The sequence below is a fragment of the Kogia breviceps genome, chromosome 6, assembly GCF_026419965.1.
Source record: "Kogia breviceps isolate mKogBre1 chromosome 6, mKogBre1 haplotype 1, whole genome shotgun sequence".
NCBI lineage: Eukaryota > Metazoa > Chordata > Mammalia > Artiodactyla > Physeteridae > Kogia > Kogia breviceps.
The window spans coordinates 32,326,557-32,344,433 of NC_081315.1; the positions used below are offsets into that span (position 1 = coordinate 32,326,557).

Consider the following 17,877-nt stretch of genomic DNA (forward strand, 5'->3'; position numbering starts at 1 on the left):
ATCTTTGCAGAGAAGTACAGTATTTAAAAGTATCCAGCCTACTCAGTTTTACGTAAAGTGTGGCCTTAATGATGTCTATACTTGGTATAGAGCATGTATCATATAGTAATTATTTATGTATAATTGTGCCTCTTCAAAATTTGATTTTGAATATACTTAGTTTAAAGGGGGATCTAATGACATGTTTAATTAAAGTAAGCTCAATAATGTTTGAAAATGGTTAAGAGAATACATATTTAGCATCTTAAACTGATCCGTTCCCTTCAGGGAAGTTAAGAACCTTCATCGAAGGTTCAGTGACTTTACAAAGCAATGTACAATCAGTGTGTGAGAAATACTTTGTCAAAACAACTTTTCTGGAGGAGAGATATGCTCTTTCATTACGACATCTAATAAATCACCTTATATTTCATTGTCATTGGTGTTAATGCTTAGTCTTGTAACTCTGCCCTGTTCACAGGTTAAAGTATTACACAATCAGCTGGTCCTTTTCCACAATGCCATTGCCGCTTACTTTGCTGGGAATCAGAAGCAGCTTGAACAGACACTTAAACAGTTCCATATCAAATTGAAAAATCCTGGAGTGGACACCCCGTCTTGGCTTGAAGAACAGTAAAATCACACCTGGAAAAAAAGAGAAAGTCACATTGTTATATTTCTAAACAAACCTAATAAGAATTAAGCAGAGTTGGGGGAAGAGGGTAAGGGTGACAACCCTTGTAGTGATTCTTGCACAAACAGCTTTAATTTTTCCCTTTTTTCATACTTTAACGATTGAACTGTTAAATTTGATGGGAAGGTGGGTGGTTTTAATGTAAACATAGTTTCTATAATCTGAACACAATAATTTTCCTTTTTGAGAAATCCTTTTGTATTGTGAGGGTTGATGGCTATTTCTGTAGTTTGAAAACACTTAATATAGATTTGCACTGACAAGATAAAAATTCAAGGTTTTTGGTCCTGCAAATGAGGACCAGTTGTACCTTTTCTGAAGGGAGGTTTACATGATTTGTATCAACATCAGATATTTTATATATGAATATATTAAATATCTTTAAGAGATTCATTTTCATTATTATCTTAAAGAAAAAAGAAACTATTTTGCAGAGTAAAATTATATGGTGTTCCTGCAGCATCCACAGAGAGGCGGCAGCTCTAATGAATGACTGATTGGCTTGTGGAGTTGTGGCAGATACCTTTTTAAAAATGAATCTGTACCATTATAATTTTGTTTAAGACTTTTTCTTAAAGGTGCAGGAATCATACTGTCATTTCTGTGAGGCTTTTGAACTTATGAATTTGCGTCACCCAAAGTCATGGAGCGTTTATGTTAGCCATTTCTTTGATTCATAATGAAACCTGCTTAAGAGAATTTTTTTGACAGGTAGACTTGGGAATAGAAATTCTCCATGGTTTCTAGAGTAGAACTCTGTGCTTGGAAAGCTAGTTTTGGGGTAAGTTCCACTTTGACAGAAGTGAATTCCTAGACAGCTTTCATTGACTTCTCTGTGTAACAATACCGGTTAAGCCTTAAATCACAGATATGTGCCTTCTCAGATACAGTAATTCTCATTCAACCAATGTACATAAATCCATAAAGAAGCCCCTTTCAGATAATGTTTGACGTGTCTGTTACCTCCTTGCAAAGGAGCACTGTGTATGAATGTTGAGTTTCTTTGTATTTGTTAAGCCACATTTAAGGTTTATGGAGAAATCAACTCTAGAATTTGCTGTTTGGTTTTTCTTCATTCCCTTTGCAGAATGGGAAGACAGAGGACTTGTTTTCATTTGAATAAAGGAGAGGTGACGTGGGTCCGTGTGGTGGTAGCCAGAAGAAGGGGGCTGGAAGGGCCAGTGCTGTTTCAGTTGCTCAGTGCCTTTGGTTTTGTGTTACGTGGTCGGCCTGTCTGCTGTGTGGTTTTATCAGTAATGTAATCCTTTTAAAATATAAGTTCTCTTGATTTTTGACATAGACATAAACTAATATTTTGAGAGGTATCTCTTCGCCTGTTCATTTCTTTTATGTTGAAATGAAGTACTTAAAATTACTGTTATACGTGAACTTTGTGGACTGTAAGATTTGTTATATATGTTCAAATGCCATTTAGCTGGCTTTTTAATTAATATGCCTGTTTTCAGTGCTTAACACAATGTAATATGACTATAAATCATAAACCTATTTTAAATCATTCCTTCCTGTATATTTGTACTCTGAGAGAGCCTTATTTTATTCTTCCAGCAGAATTACTACTTGTGATAGTTCATTTACATTCCCCAGAATGTGCCTCTGGTGTGAATTTTGTATTCTTATTAAAACTGTTTGCTTCAGTACCTCATTCCTCTGACTCTTCATAATTTAAAATAAGAAGCAGCTATTTGGAAAAAAATGAGGACATGTGCTTTGTCTTTAAAAACAGCGACCAAAACTGGTGCTTCTGTCACTTAAAATTGTTTTATTTCAGTAAGTTACTCTTTTCCCTCAATTGGAATCTCTTGGGAGCAGCAGAACATGTCTGCACTTACACACTTCAATAACAGTTGTAGCTAAGGAAGTAAATTGCTTCATGGATTGATGATTTTTCAGAATAAACTAAAATTATCAGTGATTCTGAGTAGTGGGTACATGTGCAAAAGAAATAAGTAAATTAACATATTAGCCAGTGGTATATTTACTTTGTTAGGAAAGTAACTCATGTTCATTGTAGACAAGAATTTGAAGATAATCTCAAAAATTGAGGATAAAATAAATAACTTCCCAAATCAATAAGTACTGCATGGGACCCCCTAAATCCCCCTGAAATTAGATACTTTAGTTACCATTTATTTCTGTTGTAAGCCCTAGTTTGAATATCCTTTAAGGCACACTCTTATCAGCTTATTCCCTTAGGTTAGATTCCAAAAGTGAAAATGAGCCCTCAAAGTATATACACATTTTTAGGACTTTACTATGCATTGCCAGTTGGCTTTCAAGAAAGATTTTGCCAATTTATATACATGTGCCTGTTTAGCATATTTTTAAAGCCAGTATACATAAAAGGACACCATGCATATAGTCAGCAGAACATCATTTTATAAATGTTTTAAGTGGATAGGGGAAAACCGTCAAGAAGATAAAGCCTGAACCATCAGGATTTGGGGAGTTGTGGGGTGTGGGGCAGAGGATAGATAGAAATGGCTAACTTTTCTCTCATTAAAATAGAAATTGTCAAGAAAAAAAATGCACTGAAGAGCAAGCCTGTGAAATTGAACTCTTCATCCTGTTAAAAGAGAAACTGAGGCATACTAAAAATTTTGTTTATATTTAACATTGATTTGAATCAGGCAGCACCAAACTGGAAGTGGTTAGCCCTCCACCAGCAGGAGATGGGGTTGGGGGAGACTTTTATAGAGAAGAGGTAGGTGCAAAGGAAAGAAAGCATTTGATTGACTGTAGCTTAAGGGTTGATTATTTGGGAAAGCCTAGTTGGCTGTTTGTGACTAGTTGTCCTTAGGTTTTGATTTCTTAAGTTTGAGGCATTTGTGGCTTAAAAGTGTTGGTTTGCTTACATAGGTTACTAAGGCATTAAAGCCACCTCAGTCTAATGGCCTCCTTTTAAAATTAATTTAATAATCCCACAGTTGCCAAAATCTTAGGACCCAGGAGGGACGTGGGCTTATAGAAGTAATTTAGCTGAAATCTAGACTTTAAGAAGCATCTTTTCCATATTCAGAGTACACTGATGATGTTACTGAAGTGTATCCCGTAGAGCTGAAGCTGGAAGTTTCCTTAGAGATTATCTGTTTAAGGCCCTTTTTTTCACAAGGCCCCAAAACATTAAACTGACCTAGCCAACTCCCAACTCCAAATGTAATGCCAGGTGAGTATTTGCAACTAAATATATGAATTCCCCTTTAAATCCTTCCAATTTCAACTGCATAATTAAATCAATGTGGCAAAAGTATCATTTCTTCTACTAAAGCACTATGTGGATAAATGTCTTCTCAGTTGAAAAAAATAATCCACCCCCATATGGATTCATATTAGATGTATTTCAAAGTATTTACGATCCACTGATCTTTAACTTAAAGTATTCTGAAATACTGTGAACCTCAAAAGGACTATATTAAGTAAAATTATGCATATTGAAAAAGCTAAAGTTAAATCTTGGGACTGTTAATTTGAAGAATAATATAACCACCTCATATGCCCAGTCTCCTTTACCCTTCACTAGAGATGACTGTAGGTGTGGAAAACAAAAGCAAGATATCTAAATTGCTAATTCAGTGTAACATCTGTATATAGTTTGTACTGATTTTTGTGAAGCTTAAGAACGCCTATATTTTGTAGTAATATTCCTTAACATCTGCCCATTAGCTCTTTTGTTGAACCTTTCTGGGAGAGTTGAGACCATCTGACATCCTTCATCACTCAATTCTAACCAAATTTAGGCACTTAAAAAAATTATTCCCCCTGTAAGACTGCATATTTTTATATTGGCTAAGACTATCCAGTTGTGAATAGGCTATTTTCTGACCTAAAGGCCAGTTATATTTTGCATTAGTTCAAAGCTTTTCCAAGGACCACAGCTCCTTAACTATTTTTACAACATAGCAAGACCTGTTAAAATAGAATGACAATGCAAACAACTTTCCTTTTTTAAGGACCTGCATTAAGTTCTATTCTGTGTTCCCACTTGAAGGTTTCCTGCTCAACAGGTTTCCTGGCATAAATGAGCCTTTATAATAAATTGCCAAGTGATTCTCCTACTATACAGAAAACTATGAAGTTCAGCTTTGTTTTTGTGAAGTAAAGGCAAACTCATAGCAGATTCTGTATATTAAGTGAGAACTATTTATTATTCTGGTTGTAACTCTGCTGTGGAAAGAGGAGACTCTCCATATGAGGAAGGGAAATAAGGCCCAGTCCAACAACCCTAACTCTGTCCCTGAGTAGTTAGTTGATTAATATGCTATCAGAGCTGGAATGTCAATGACATTTTTACAAATGAAACTTCCATTAAAAATAATAAAACCACAGTTTGTTTGGTTTGGGCCCAAGCTAGGCTTTGCCATATGCATCCTCTGTCAAAGATTGAGAGCTTTCTGCAACTGTGGTTTCTCATAAGATGTTGATTCATAAGAAAAATCAAAGAACGAGATACCGCTTTGTTGAGCTTAGACACAAAAGTAACTTTCCATATCTTAGACTTCCCTATTGTTTTGCTTTTGGTACAGGTGTATGTTGTATAAATATCTTAAAAGTGAAATGTACATTGAGCTGGCATGGGGGCCACATAGGGAAGCAAAATGTAAAGCATATTAGTCTTCACTGTATCTTGGAGCTTTCACTATTGAAGTTCTATGGAAAAAGCAAAATCTCACTGTAAAGAAAAAGGAGTGGAGGGTATTATGGGGTAGGGAGAGGGAAGGTAACTTTCATCCTGTTGGCCTTGCTGCAGAGTTTTAAAATTATGAAGTTTTTAGAGTAATGAATTAAGTACTCAAATTATTTTTATATTTGCGACTTGACTTTGATCCTCCCCCTAAATGATTTCTAATTATGTATTAGGAAGCTTTTTATGAAAAACTACCTAAAGTTTTAGGCAGATAATTATACTTCTTTCCTTTGAGGAATATATATGTGCTGATTATTAAGGCTAGACTCTAAGCTCTTGAGAAAGGCACAGGGTATTGCTTTTTATTCACCCTGCATCCCCAGCTCCTTGTATGGTTCTTAGCTCAAAGGAGCCATGTAGTAAAAATGCGTCTGGTTTGCGATACCAAGTTCAAATATAGAAAAACATTTGGTGGGGACTTCCCTGATGGTCCATTGGGAAGATGCCACGCTCCCAATGCAGGGGGCCCAGGTTTGATGCCTCTTCGGGGAACTAGATCCCGCATGCTGCAACTAAGAGTTCACATGCCGTAACTAAGAAACCCACATGCTGTAACTCAAAGATCCCACATGCCACAACGAAGATCCCACGTGCCACAACTGAGACCCAGGTCAGCCAAAATAAATAAATAAATATTTAAATATTGAAAAAAAAAAAAAAACCTGTTGGTGGTTGCACTGCCATTTCATTTGAATGAATTATAAAGGAGGCGGTACATTTATAACATTCTAAATCTGTCAGGGTGTTAACTAAGGTACTAGGAATGGCCAGTTAAAAAAAAAAGTAGAGATATTGGCAGACTTAGAAAAATCACCATTTTGCAGCCCCTAGTGAAATATTGATTCACACAGGGATCACCAGTGGAATCTAAAATCATTAGAGGTTGAAAGAAAACATTATGTCCATAATACGAAGTATTACCTCACATATTGCCCAATGTGAAAGGGGCGGAAAGTGCCATTTGTAAGAGTTTTATGCTTCGCATCTAACTCGAGTGATCAAAGTTAACATCACTAATAACATGATAATCATGTACCTCCAGATACGATACAGTATAAATTATGCAACATCACTTGTGAGATGAGATATTCCTGCCGGGGTTGTTTCTGGGTAAAGAACAAGTTAAATGATACCATGAGGAATTAATTGGACAAACTCGGAATCTGGGACTTTCTCCAAGATAATTGGTGTCGTTTCTTCAAAAAGTATGTTACAAAAGAAAAAATATTTTAGAAATTTGTTAGAAAATAAACGAGACTTTAGATTACAGTTCAAGAAAATAGCTATATAAAACATTTGAGGGCTTCCCTGGTGGCGCAGTGGTTGAGAATCCGCCTGCCAATGCAGGGGACGCGGGTTTGTGCCCCGGTCCAGGAAGATCCCACATGCCGCGGAGCGGCTGGGCCAGTGAGCCATGGCCGCTGAGCCTGCGCGTCCAGAGCCTGTGGTCCGCGACGGGAGAGGCCACAGCAGTGAGAGAGGCCCGCGTACTGCAAAAAAAAAAAAAAAATCTGAGGAACCACTGAGTAATCTGAATGTGTGTTTGATATGACTAGCAACTTTTTGTTAATTTGGGGCTGTGCTATTGTGGTTGGGGGAGATGCATAAGCCCAAAAGCATTGAAAAGGGGTGGCATGATATCTGCAATATACTCTTAAATGGTTCAGCAAAAATATATACATTCATGCATACGTACTTGCAGAAAGCTAGGGGAAAGAGAAAAGGAAGAAGAAAAAGACATCTTAAAATAAATATGGCCTTATGTTGGCGGGTGGATGTGTGGAGTTTCACTGTACTCATCTTTTAACTTTTCCTTTTTTGAAAATTTTCATAATAAAAATTAAAAAGAAAATATCTAGGATATTTGGTCCAGAAATGCAGGTAGCCTTCTCCTAAGTCTTCCCTCTTGCACCGAGGTGACAGGGGCTTCGTTCAGTTACAGCCAATGACACCACTTGCTTCACTCCTGCAGATACCAGAACCCCTCCACCAGCATGTAAAAGAAATTGGTTTGTACTTGGAAGCACAGAAATTCAAGAAAGTGTAAAGTTGAACAGTTTTCTATTTGTCAGTAAAGATTACAGAAACTTAGGACAATTGAAGAAATAGAAATAACTTAGGATATGAGACTAGTTTTTAAAAAGTCATGTAGGAAAACATGCATTTACTAAACTAGATTTTTTTTCTTCTCTTTCTCAACTTTCTAAATGGCTATTTGCAACTATAAGGGAAGTTAAGCCCCAGAATAAAACACTAACTTGATGTTAGCTTAATACCAAGTTTTCTTCTGTCTCAATTTTTTCTCCTCTTCTCATAAGTAAGCATATATGCCATTCTGTACTAATACTCTATATTTCTTAAAGCTTAGCTGCTTATAGCTTCACTTATTATTAACAACTTAGACTTCTTAAGGTAAATTGTATTTGTACATTGGTAATTTTTTTTTTTTTTTTTTTTTTGCGGTACGCGGGCCTCTCACTGTTGTGGCCTCTCCTGTTGCGGAGCACAGGCTCCGGACTCGCAGGCTCAGCGGCCATAGCCCATGGGCCCAGCCGCTCCGCGGCATGTGGGATCTTCCCGGACCGGGGCACGAACCCGTGTCCCCTGCATCGGCAGACGGACTCTCAACCACTGCGCCACCAGGGAAGCCCTACATTGGTAATTTTTAATAACTTATTTTCAGTCTGAAAAGATATCTTAAGAGCTGGACAAGTTGTCCTTAATTCACACTTGTTAAATTAATAAAATAGCTTAAATCTTTAAAGAACTCCCCAAATAAATAACGGATGTTTACCTTGTTCTCAAGTTCTCTGTTTCTCATTGCCTCACCCCTACCTTAGGTCAGAACAAGGAAAATCCTGTGGATTAAAATTTTCTAACTAGTTTACGTCAGTAATAGAAGCAGTAAAAAGCCCACACGATGTTTTGAGAATTGAGTTTTTACCATGGCAATGGTTACTATATAATCACTGGTACTATCAAGTGAGTTGGAAAAAAAAAAAAATCTGTGTAGGTTTAAACGGTCATGAGTATTTGCTGAACAAACCAGTCAGCGTGTCCATGTTGCTTTTCATCACCTGATTCCACTAATACCCTCAAGAGGGTCAGAGAGTCCCTGAAGTGGGTCTAACAATTCCTTCTTGGACGGGCATTGGCTACTGGAGAAGGCCAGGCCTTTAATTTGTCATTCAGATTTCCCATGGTGTGCCTTTAAAAAAAATAGCCTGTCTTCGTATTCTCTAAACTTTATCTAAAAAAGCTCCCTACATTTTCTTTGTGAAGTCCAGCATTTTCCTCCAATTAAGACAGTCATAAAATAAGAGAAATTAGTTTGAAATTGCAAATGAAGAGCTCTAAGTCTAATGATAAAATTTATATATATATATGTAGGAGACCTTGTCTAAACTCACAAGGGAAGGGAAAGTAAAGTATTAAAGGTTCATAGCAGCCTCTAGTCCTAACTTGCCTTTGTCCTTTAAAAAAAACACAATGACATAATAAGAGGCTGTTGTGCTGTCTTCAGGATTTCAAGCGTCAGAGTCACTATTTGTGCTCAAGGCTGGAGCAATGAAAACAAGTCTTTTTTCCCCAAGACACAGTAGCTTCAGTCCAAGCTACTCCAGACTTCCTTGCCAGCGACCTCAACACTGACCTTGACCTATTCTAGGGAGAACTCTGCCTGTTTAGTCCTTTTAGCTCATTTTTATGTGAATTTCTGTTCCCTAGTAGTGAACTGGAACCACCCAATTAATTAAGAAAAACCTCATTCATGATTAACTTAATTTCTAGTATGCTGACTTTTCATTATTATAATAGCATCTTTCCTCACGGTGGCCTGTTTGGGATCTCTAACACCTGGCCTGCAGAAGCAGTTTCCCAAGCAGTGGCAGAGCCAGATGACTGTCTTTCCAAGGGCCTCTCTTCGTTTGAAATCAGGAATTCCCATCTCTTTTTGATTCTCAAGCCTCTGTATCAAATTTCAGAAGAGAGAACTCAATCCAATCACTCTTTTCCCCAAACCGTGTCAAAGCTGGAGGTGTTGTTTGGTGCATCTCCAGGCTGCACTGCTATACTCAGGACATCAGCATGTCCTTAGAAATATTTCGCATGACTGGCCTGTACACGCCTACATTTCTTCAGTTCACTGTGAAATGTTATGATACCTGGCTGTTCTCTTCATGTGCCCTTATATCCTGTTCCAAAGCGTTTGAGTCTCGTCTGGTGGATTCCCTTCTGGATTATAGAAGCTTCTTGAGGGCAGATCTGTTTTGAACGTTTGTGTAGCCCTCCCTGTGCCTTTCACACAAAAGGCATTCGGTTTTGTTAATAATGATGACTATCATTGCTGGAGACTCCAGCTTGGAAGGACTGGAGGCCCGTTGGCCTCATTGCAGTGATGAGGACCAAGTTTAGTTGGCAGACACAGTGACAACAAACATTAATTGTCAGAGCCCTGGGGGTAGATACTACCGAGACCTGAAGATAAGTAAGGTGGCTCTGCCCTCAAACTTTTTGGTTTAATAGGAATTAAGTCCGTGCAAATCCTTGGAAGGCATGGTGTGGGGAATACATGCTGCTTATTAGTGGTTGAGTGCAGAAGCAGCCAGTCTTCAGCTCCAAATTGGATTGTCTTGTGTGAGCGTGTGCATTGGGTGCAGAGGGGTGCATTTTACCCTCCTGCCAGGGCAGCCCCATCAGGGGAAACAGTCCTATCTGTGCTGTGCAACTAACCCTCACATAAATCAAATGTTAAATATAGTACAATGTTATTTATTTATAGGCTTTGAATCAACACTATTTTTTTCCTGGTACCAGTCCATCTATCAGAATGCATGATTCCTTTTTTATCTAATAGCACTAGAGTGTATTTAGACAAAGAGGCAGAACTTGTCTATAACTTTTAGGTCATCAGGGGAGACTTGTTGGTCAAAATATATGACTTAGTTTCCATCTGGAGGTCAAGCTGAATACTCTCAGTTTGGTATTTTTTTTTTTTTTTTGTACTCCCATTTTTGAAAAGGAAAAAAAAAATTAATAACTAGTTCCCTAGCTGCTCAAATGTGTGGATTATAACTAGACACACAAGGACTGGGGTGCGTGCCTGTTTCAGGGTCCCCCGGGTAAGCCTCAGAATCTGCAAAAATGGCCTTCTGGAATTTGAAAACAATTCTGGTAAAAGTCCTTTATTGTGATTTCAATGATTGCGGCCTAATGAAGAAATCAGCTTACTTTGACAGGGAAGACACACACATGCAAAAAATGTCACTGGTGGTTATCTACAGAGCTCTGGCCCAAGTAGAAACACACGTGACTTTTGTTAACAATTGATGGTAATAAGAATTTGGGGGTGAATCATCACCTCTATGCCTCCCCCTTCTCCTGCTATGCCTGCTCCAGCCTTCTCAGCCCCTCTGATTTCTTTATGGTGCCTCAAGCCAGCCTATCACACAGGACAAAGGTCTTTGAACATCAAGTGACTTCTGTAGACTCTGTACCGTGAGCATGGGATCACAGAGGGCCACCTTTTTTATGAGCTCCTGTGCAGTGGAGCTGCCGGCTAGAATTTCTTCCTCTGCCCTCCCCTCCAGGAGACAAGGTTTAACCTCATTCTGCCCAGCAGGCAAGTAGGGCCCTTGGAAATTAGTCTCCTTATGGAGATCAACTGTGCAAAGGGCATGCTTGGAAAGAATGCAAAGCTAGAAAATATGTTCAAATCTCTGATAATGGGAAGTATGAAGGAGGGGAACGAGATGCGTGAACAACTAGCATTTTTCTCTACTTTTCCTTATCTATACTCCTCTTAAAATGACAAGTGTGATGGGTCTTTGTGACCCCAAACTTGAAGTATCAATAAATACGAATCCAGAGTGAGAAGATATTCAATTTTCCTGGAAAGAGAAACACCCTCTTTTGTGTGTGTAAAGCCATTTCCAAATTTTAAAAATTCCATTGCATAGGTCAAGTCCTGCGCTTAATTGTGTACTTGCCCTGCATCCCCCAGCCCCCATCGTAAACCAGACACCCAGAGCAACACTGCCCATTAATCATCCCACAGGAAACATAACAATTCAAAACTCAAAAATTCAGAAATTCATTCACCTGTGCCTTCAGCAAAGGGATACGGTGCACAGTGAGTCCAGGGTTTTACTTAGAAAACGAGCTACGTTTCAAGAAAAATTTTTTTTAAAGTCATTTGCTCTTTTCTCTAGCCTAGTCCTGAGAAATCACCACCAATAGAAAAGTAATTTGTATAGGGAAATTTTACTCTTTAACACACAAAGTTGATCATATGCACAAAAACACTAGATAAAAGGAACTTGGAAATGTGAGGGGACATTTTTTCGTCCATTTTAAACTACAGATGGCTGAATGCGTAATACCACCTCTCCGAGTTAAGTACAGGAGTCTCTTTTTTCAGGAGGGAGCCAGCGAGTTAGGAGTAAAGGTAAGTCCTGGGTTTAACCCCAATGCACCCCTTTTCAGTTTTAACCTGGTCAGCCCACAAAGGGATATAAATGTCAGCTAATTGTAATGCTGAGTATTTTCACAGGGATCCTCTTTGTGGCCAAGGCCAGTCAAAACTTGAATAACGGTATTTCCACCAAAAAGCTCACCCTCTTTACTTTCTCCAAAAATGGTCCGTTTTCATTATTTTTATAAATCTGACTTAAGAAATTTTAAGATGCTAATTGTTATGGGCTGGTTTTATTATTTGTTATCATACCCAGAGTATTTACCTTTTGATTAAAATGGGAGCTTAGTGCAAAGGGATTGTTCATAAACTAAGTACAAACTCAAATTCCCAGGGGAGTAAAAAAGGCTTTCCAAATTGCTAAGTCACCAACATGGCCTTTCTCCCACCTTCATATGCCATACAAAGTCTTGTACAAGACATGAACTTAGTTATTTTCCCAGGGACACACACAGAGACACACACAAACACACACACACACACACACATACACCATCACATCCCAGTATTGTTGGTTCACTGGGTTTCTGTTTGGGGACTGCCTATGCTGTGTGTGTTATGGTTTTAAATTACTGTTTGCTCTCTTAACTTCTTGGAAGGTAAACAACTTGGAAACAGAACCGGTAGCAAAAGAAATTGGCATCTGACATACTCTTTACCTTAATTCCTCTTATTGAGACTCACACTTTTTTTTCCTTTCAAATATTTTATTTATTTATTTATTTATTTGGTTGCATTGGGTCTTAGTTGAGGCTGGCAGGCTCCTTAGTTGCGGCATGCATGTGGGACCTAAATGGACAATTTGATCTAAGGAAACATAGGTAAGGACAAGGGTCATGGGGTCTAATTACCTCAGTACTATACATTGGGTAAGGATTGTCTGTAATCTCTCCTACCCCCAAACAACTCAGGCGCTGTTGTTGACAAAGTACCTGTATTTACTTCTGGCAAAGGAAAAGCCGTTAATGCTGCCATGGATATCACCACCACGTGTGGAAACATTTTCTATTTAAAACTTTCAGAAATCACTACTTAGCATCCAGAAGCAAAGTTTCTCCCTCTTAATGATCAAAGCCTAGTCATTATTTACTATATTTAAAGGCAGCTTACTATTTAAATTTCTTAGCCTGAAAATACAAAGCATTGCTTTGTCAGTTCGAAGTTGTTTGGAAAATTATAATGATAACACAGTGTCTGCCATTTGCCAGTAATGTCACTATGCATGCAAACCTGCATCCATAGTGACATTAAAAATTCTGCTGATTTTGTTTTTACACTTTCATTCTCTGAAAGAAACAAGGTCTGGTAATTTCTCTTAGAAATGCCTGTTGCTAGAAGGGTGGGTGAGTCTTTCCATTTGTCTGCAAGTCTGTTTAACTACAGAGTTCGTAGTATGTTTCTTTTGCAGTTTCCAGCTGTAAGAGCAGACACAGCCTATAATCTACTGAACAACTGGATCTCATCAGAGATATGTTTTCAGAAGAGCAAAGATTAAGTAAATCTTAGTCTGTATCAGAGAGAAGGAAAGAGGGAGAGAAAAGTTTAAAAGTCAGCTTGGGGAATCCCCTGGTGGTCCAGTGGTTAGGAGTCCACGCTCTCACTGCTGAGGGCCCAGGTTGTGATCCCTTGGCAGGGAACTAAAATCCCACAGGCCACACGGTATGGCAGATGAAAACAAAAACCAAAACACACTACATTTTAAAATGAGTTTGGGGGCTTCCCTGGTGGCGCACTGGTTGAGAGTCCGCCTGCCGATGCAGGGGACACGGGTTCGTGCCCCGGTCTGGGAAGATCCCACATGCCGCGGAGCGGCTGGGCCCGTGAGCCATGGCCGCTTAAAAAATGAGTTTGGGAGAGACCTTCAAGATGGCAGAGGAGTAAGATGTGGAGATCACCTTCCTCCCCACAAATACATCAAAAATACATCTATCTACATGTGGAACAGCTCCTACAGAACACCTACTGAACACTGGCAGAAGACCTCAGAATTCCCAAAATATATTTTTTTTTCTTCCTTTTTCTCTTTTTGTGAGTGTATATGTGTATGCTTCTTTGCGTGATTTCGTCTGTATAGCTTTGCTTTTACCGTTTGTCCTAGGGTTCTCTCTGTCCATTTTTTGTTTGTTTGTTTGTTTTTGTATAGTTTTTAGCACTTGTTATCATTGGTGGATTTGGTTTTTTGTTTGGTTGCTCTCTCTTTCCTGCTTTTTTTTTATTACTTTAAAATTTTTTTAAAAAATTTTTTATTTTAATTATTTTATTTTATTTTTCTTTCTTTCTTTCTTTCATTTTTTTCTCCCTTTTCTTCTGAGCCATGTAGCTGACAGGATCTTGGTGCTCCGGCTGGGTGTCAGGCCTGTGCCTCTGAGGTGGGAAAGCCGAGTTCAGGACATTGGTCCACCGGAGACCTCCCAGCTCCATGTAATATCAAATGGCAAAAGCTCTCCCAGAGATCTCATCTCAACACTAAGACCCAGCTCCACTCAACAATGAGCAAGCTACAGTGATCGACACCCTATGCCAAACAACTAGCAAGACAGGAACACAACCCCACCCATTAGCAGAGAGGCTGCCTAAAATCACAATAAGGTCACAGACACCCCAAAACACACCACCAGACGTGGTCCTGCCCACCAGAAGGGCAAGATCCAGCTTCATCCACCAGAACACAGGCACCAGTCCCCTACACCAGGAATCCTACACAGCCCAATGAACCAACCTTAGCCACTGGGGGAAGACACCAAAAACAACAGGAACTGTGAACGTGCAGCCAGCAAAAAGGAGACCCCAAACACAGTAAGTTAAACAAAATGAGAAGACAGAAACACAGCAGATGAAGAAGCAAGGTAAAAACCACCAGACCAAACAAATTGAGAGGAAATAGGCAGTCTACATGAAAAAGAATTCAGAATAATGATAGTAAAGATGATCCAAAATCTTGGAAATAGATTAGATGAAATACAAGAAACATTTAACAAGGACCTAGAAGAACTAAAGAGCAAACAAACAATGATGAACAACAGTATAAATGAAACTAAGAATTCTCTGGAAGGAATCAATAGCAAACTAACTGAAGCAGAAGAACGGATAAGTGACCTGGAAGATAAAATAGTGCAAATAACTACTGAAGAGCAGAAGAAAGAAGAAAGAATGAAAGGAATTGAGGACACTTTCAGAGACTCTGGGACAACATTAAATACACCAATATTTGAATTATAGGGGTCCCAGAAGAGGAAGAGAAAAAGAAAAGGACTGAGAAAATATTTGAAGAGATTACAGTTGAAAACTTCCTTAGTATGGGAAATGAAATAGTCAATCAAGTCCAGGAGGCACAGAGAGTACCATAAAGGATAAATCCAAGGAGAAACATGCCAAGACACATAGTAATCAAACTATCAAAACTTAAATACAGACATTCACAGACAGATAGACAAGCTGGAAAGGCAGAGGGCTAGATACCAGATGAAGGAAAAAGATAAAACCCCAGAAAAACAACTAAATGAAGTGGAGATAGGCAATCTTCCAGAAAACGAATTCAAAATAATGATAGTGAAGATGATCCAGGACCCTGGAAAAAGAATGGAGACAAAGATCGAGAAGATGCAACAAATGTTTAACAGTGACCTAGAAGAATTAAAGAACAGACATCTAGAAGAATTAGAGAACAAACAAACAGAGATGAACAATACAATAACTGAAATGAAAAATACACTAGAAAGAATCAATAGCAGAATAACTAAAGCAGAAGAAGAGATAAGTGACCTGGAAGACAGAATGGTGGAATTCTCTGCCATGGAACAGAATACAGAAAAAAGAATGAAAAGAAATGAAGACAGCCTAAGAGACCTCTGGGACAACATTAAATGCAACAACATTTGCATTATAGGGGTCCCAGAGGGAGAAGAGAGAGAGAAAGGACCTGAGAAAATATTTGAAGACATTGTAGTCGAAAACTTCCCTAATATGGGAAAGGAAATAGTCAGTCAAGTTCAGGAACTGCAGAGAGTCCCATACAGGGTAAAACCAAGGAGAAACACACCAAGACACATAGTAATCCAACTGACAAAAATTAAAGACAAAGAAAAATTATTGAAAGCAACAAGGGAAAAATGACAAAAAACATACAAGGGAACTCCCATAAGTGTAACAGATGATTTCTCAGCAGAAACTCTACAAGCCAGAAGGGAGTGGCATGATATATTTAAACTGATGAAATGGAAGAACCTACAACCAAGATTACTGTACCTGGCAAGGATCTCATTCAGATTTGACGGAGAAATCAAAAGCTTTACAGACAAGCAAAAGCTAAAAGAATTCAGCACCACCAAACCAGCTCTACAACAAATGCTAAAGGAACTTTTCTAAGTGGGAAACACAAGAGAAGAAAAGGACCTACAAAAACAAACCCAAAACAATTAAGAAAATGGCAATAGGAACATACATATCGATAATTACATTAAATATGAGTGGATTAAATGCTCCAACCAAAAGACACAGGCTTGCTGAATGGATACAAAAACAAGACCCATATATATGCTGTCAACTAGAGCCCACTTCAGACCTAGAGACACATACAGACTGAAAGTGAGGGTATGGAAAAAGATATTCTATGCAAATGGAAATCAAAAGAAAGCTGGAGCAGCAGTACTCATATCAGATAAAATAGACTTTAAAATAAAGAATGTTACAAGAGACAAGGAAGGACACTACATAATGATCAAGGGATCAATCCAAGAAGAAAATGTAACAATTATAAATATATATGCACCCAACATAGGAGCACCTCAATACAGAAGGCAACTGCTAACTGCTAAAAAAGAGGAAATCGACAGCAACGCAATAATAGTGAGGGACTTTAACACCTCACTTACACCAATGGACAGATCATCCGAACAGAAAATTAATAAGGAAACACAAGCTTTAAATGACACAATATACCAGATAGATTTAATTGATATTTATAAGACATTCCATCCCCAAACAGCAGATTACAGTTTCTTCTCAAGCGCACATGGAATATTCTCCAGGATAGATCACATTTTGGGTCACAAATCAAGCCTCAGTAAATTGAAGAAAATTGAAATCATATTAAGCATCTTTGCTGACCACAACGCTATAAGATTAGAAATCAATTACAACGAAAAAAACGTAAAAACACAAACACATGGAGACTAAACAATACATTACTAAGTAACCAAGAGATCACTGAAGAAATCAAGGGGGAAATCAAAAAATACCTAGAGACAAATGACGATGAAAACACAATGACCCAAAACCTATGGGATGCAGCAAAAGCAGTTCTAAGAGGGAAGTTTATAGCAATACAAGCCTACCTCAAGAAACAAGAAAAATCTCAATACACAATCTAACCTTGCACCTAAAGGAACTAGAGAAAGAAGAACAAACAGAACCCAATGTTAGCAGAAGGAAAGCAATCATAAAGATCAGAGCAGAAATAAATGAAATAGAAACAAAGAAAACAATAGCAAAGATAAATAAAACTAAAAGCTGGTTCTTTGAGAAGATAAACAAAATTGATAAAACATTAGCCAGACTCATCAAGAAAAAGAGGGAGAGGACTCAAATCAATAGAATTAGAAATGAAAAAGGAAGAGTTACAACAGACACTGCAGAAATACAAAGCATCCTAAGAGACTACTACAAACAACTCTATGCCAATAAAATGGACAACCTGGTGGAAATGGACACATTTTTAGAAAGGTATAACCTTCCAAGACTGAACCAGGAAGAAATAGAAAATATGAACAGACCAATCACAAGTAATGAAATTGAAACTGTGATTACAAATCTTCCAACAAACAAAACTCCAGGACCAGATGGCTTCACAGGTGAATTCTATCAAACATTTAGAGAAGAACTAACACCCATCCTTCTCAAACTCTTCCAAAATATAGCAGAGGACAGAACACTCCCAAACTCATTCTATGAGGCCACCATCACCCTGATACCAAAACCAGACAAAGATACTACAAAAAAAGGAAATTACAGACCAATATCACTGATGAATAT

At 38.3% G+C, this 17,877-nt stretch overlaps 1 protein-coding gene across 8 annotated transcripts in view; it reads left to right on the plus strand.

Annotated features, from left to right (window-relative positions):
• The window catches only part of ARFIP1 (ADP ribosylation factor interacting protein 1), a 125,623-nt gene extending 123,018 nt beyond the window's left edge, over positions 1 to 2,605 (plus strand). For 7 of the 8 annotated variants that reach the window (XM_059066690.2, XM_059066693.2, XM_067035676.1 and 4 more), the window contains one exon: positions 461 to 2,335. In XM_059066690.2, coding sequence (XP_058922673.1) covers positions 461 to 616 — 156 coding nt within the window. In that variant the 3' untranslated portion in view covers positions 617 to 2,335. Of the gene's footprint in view, positions 1 to 460 lie in introns of all 8 variants that reach the window. The other variant, XM_059066692.2, reaches the window with a different exon arrangement.
• Positions 2,606 to 17,877: the final 15,272 nt, after the last annotated feature.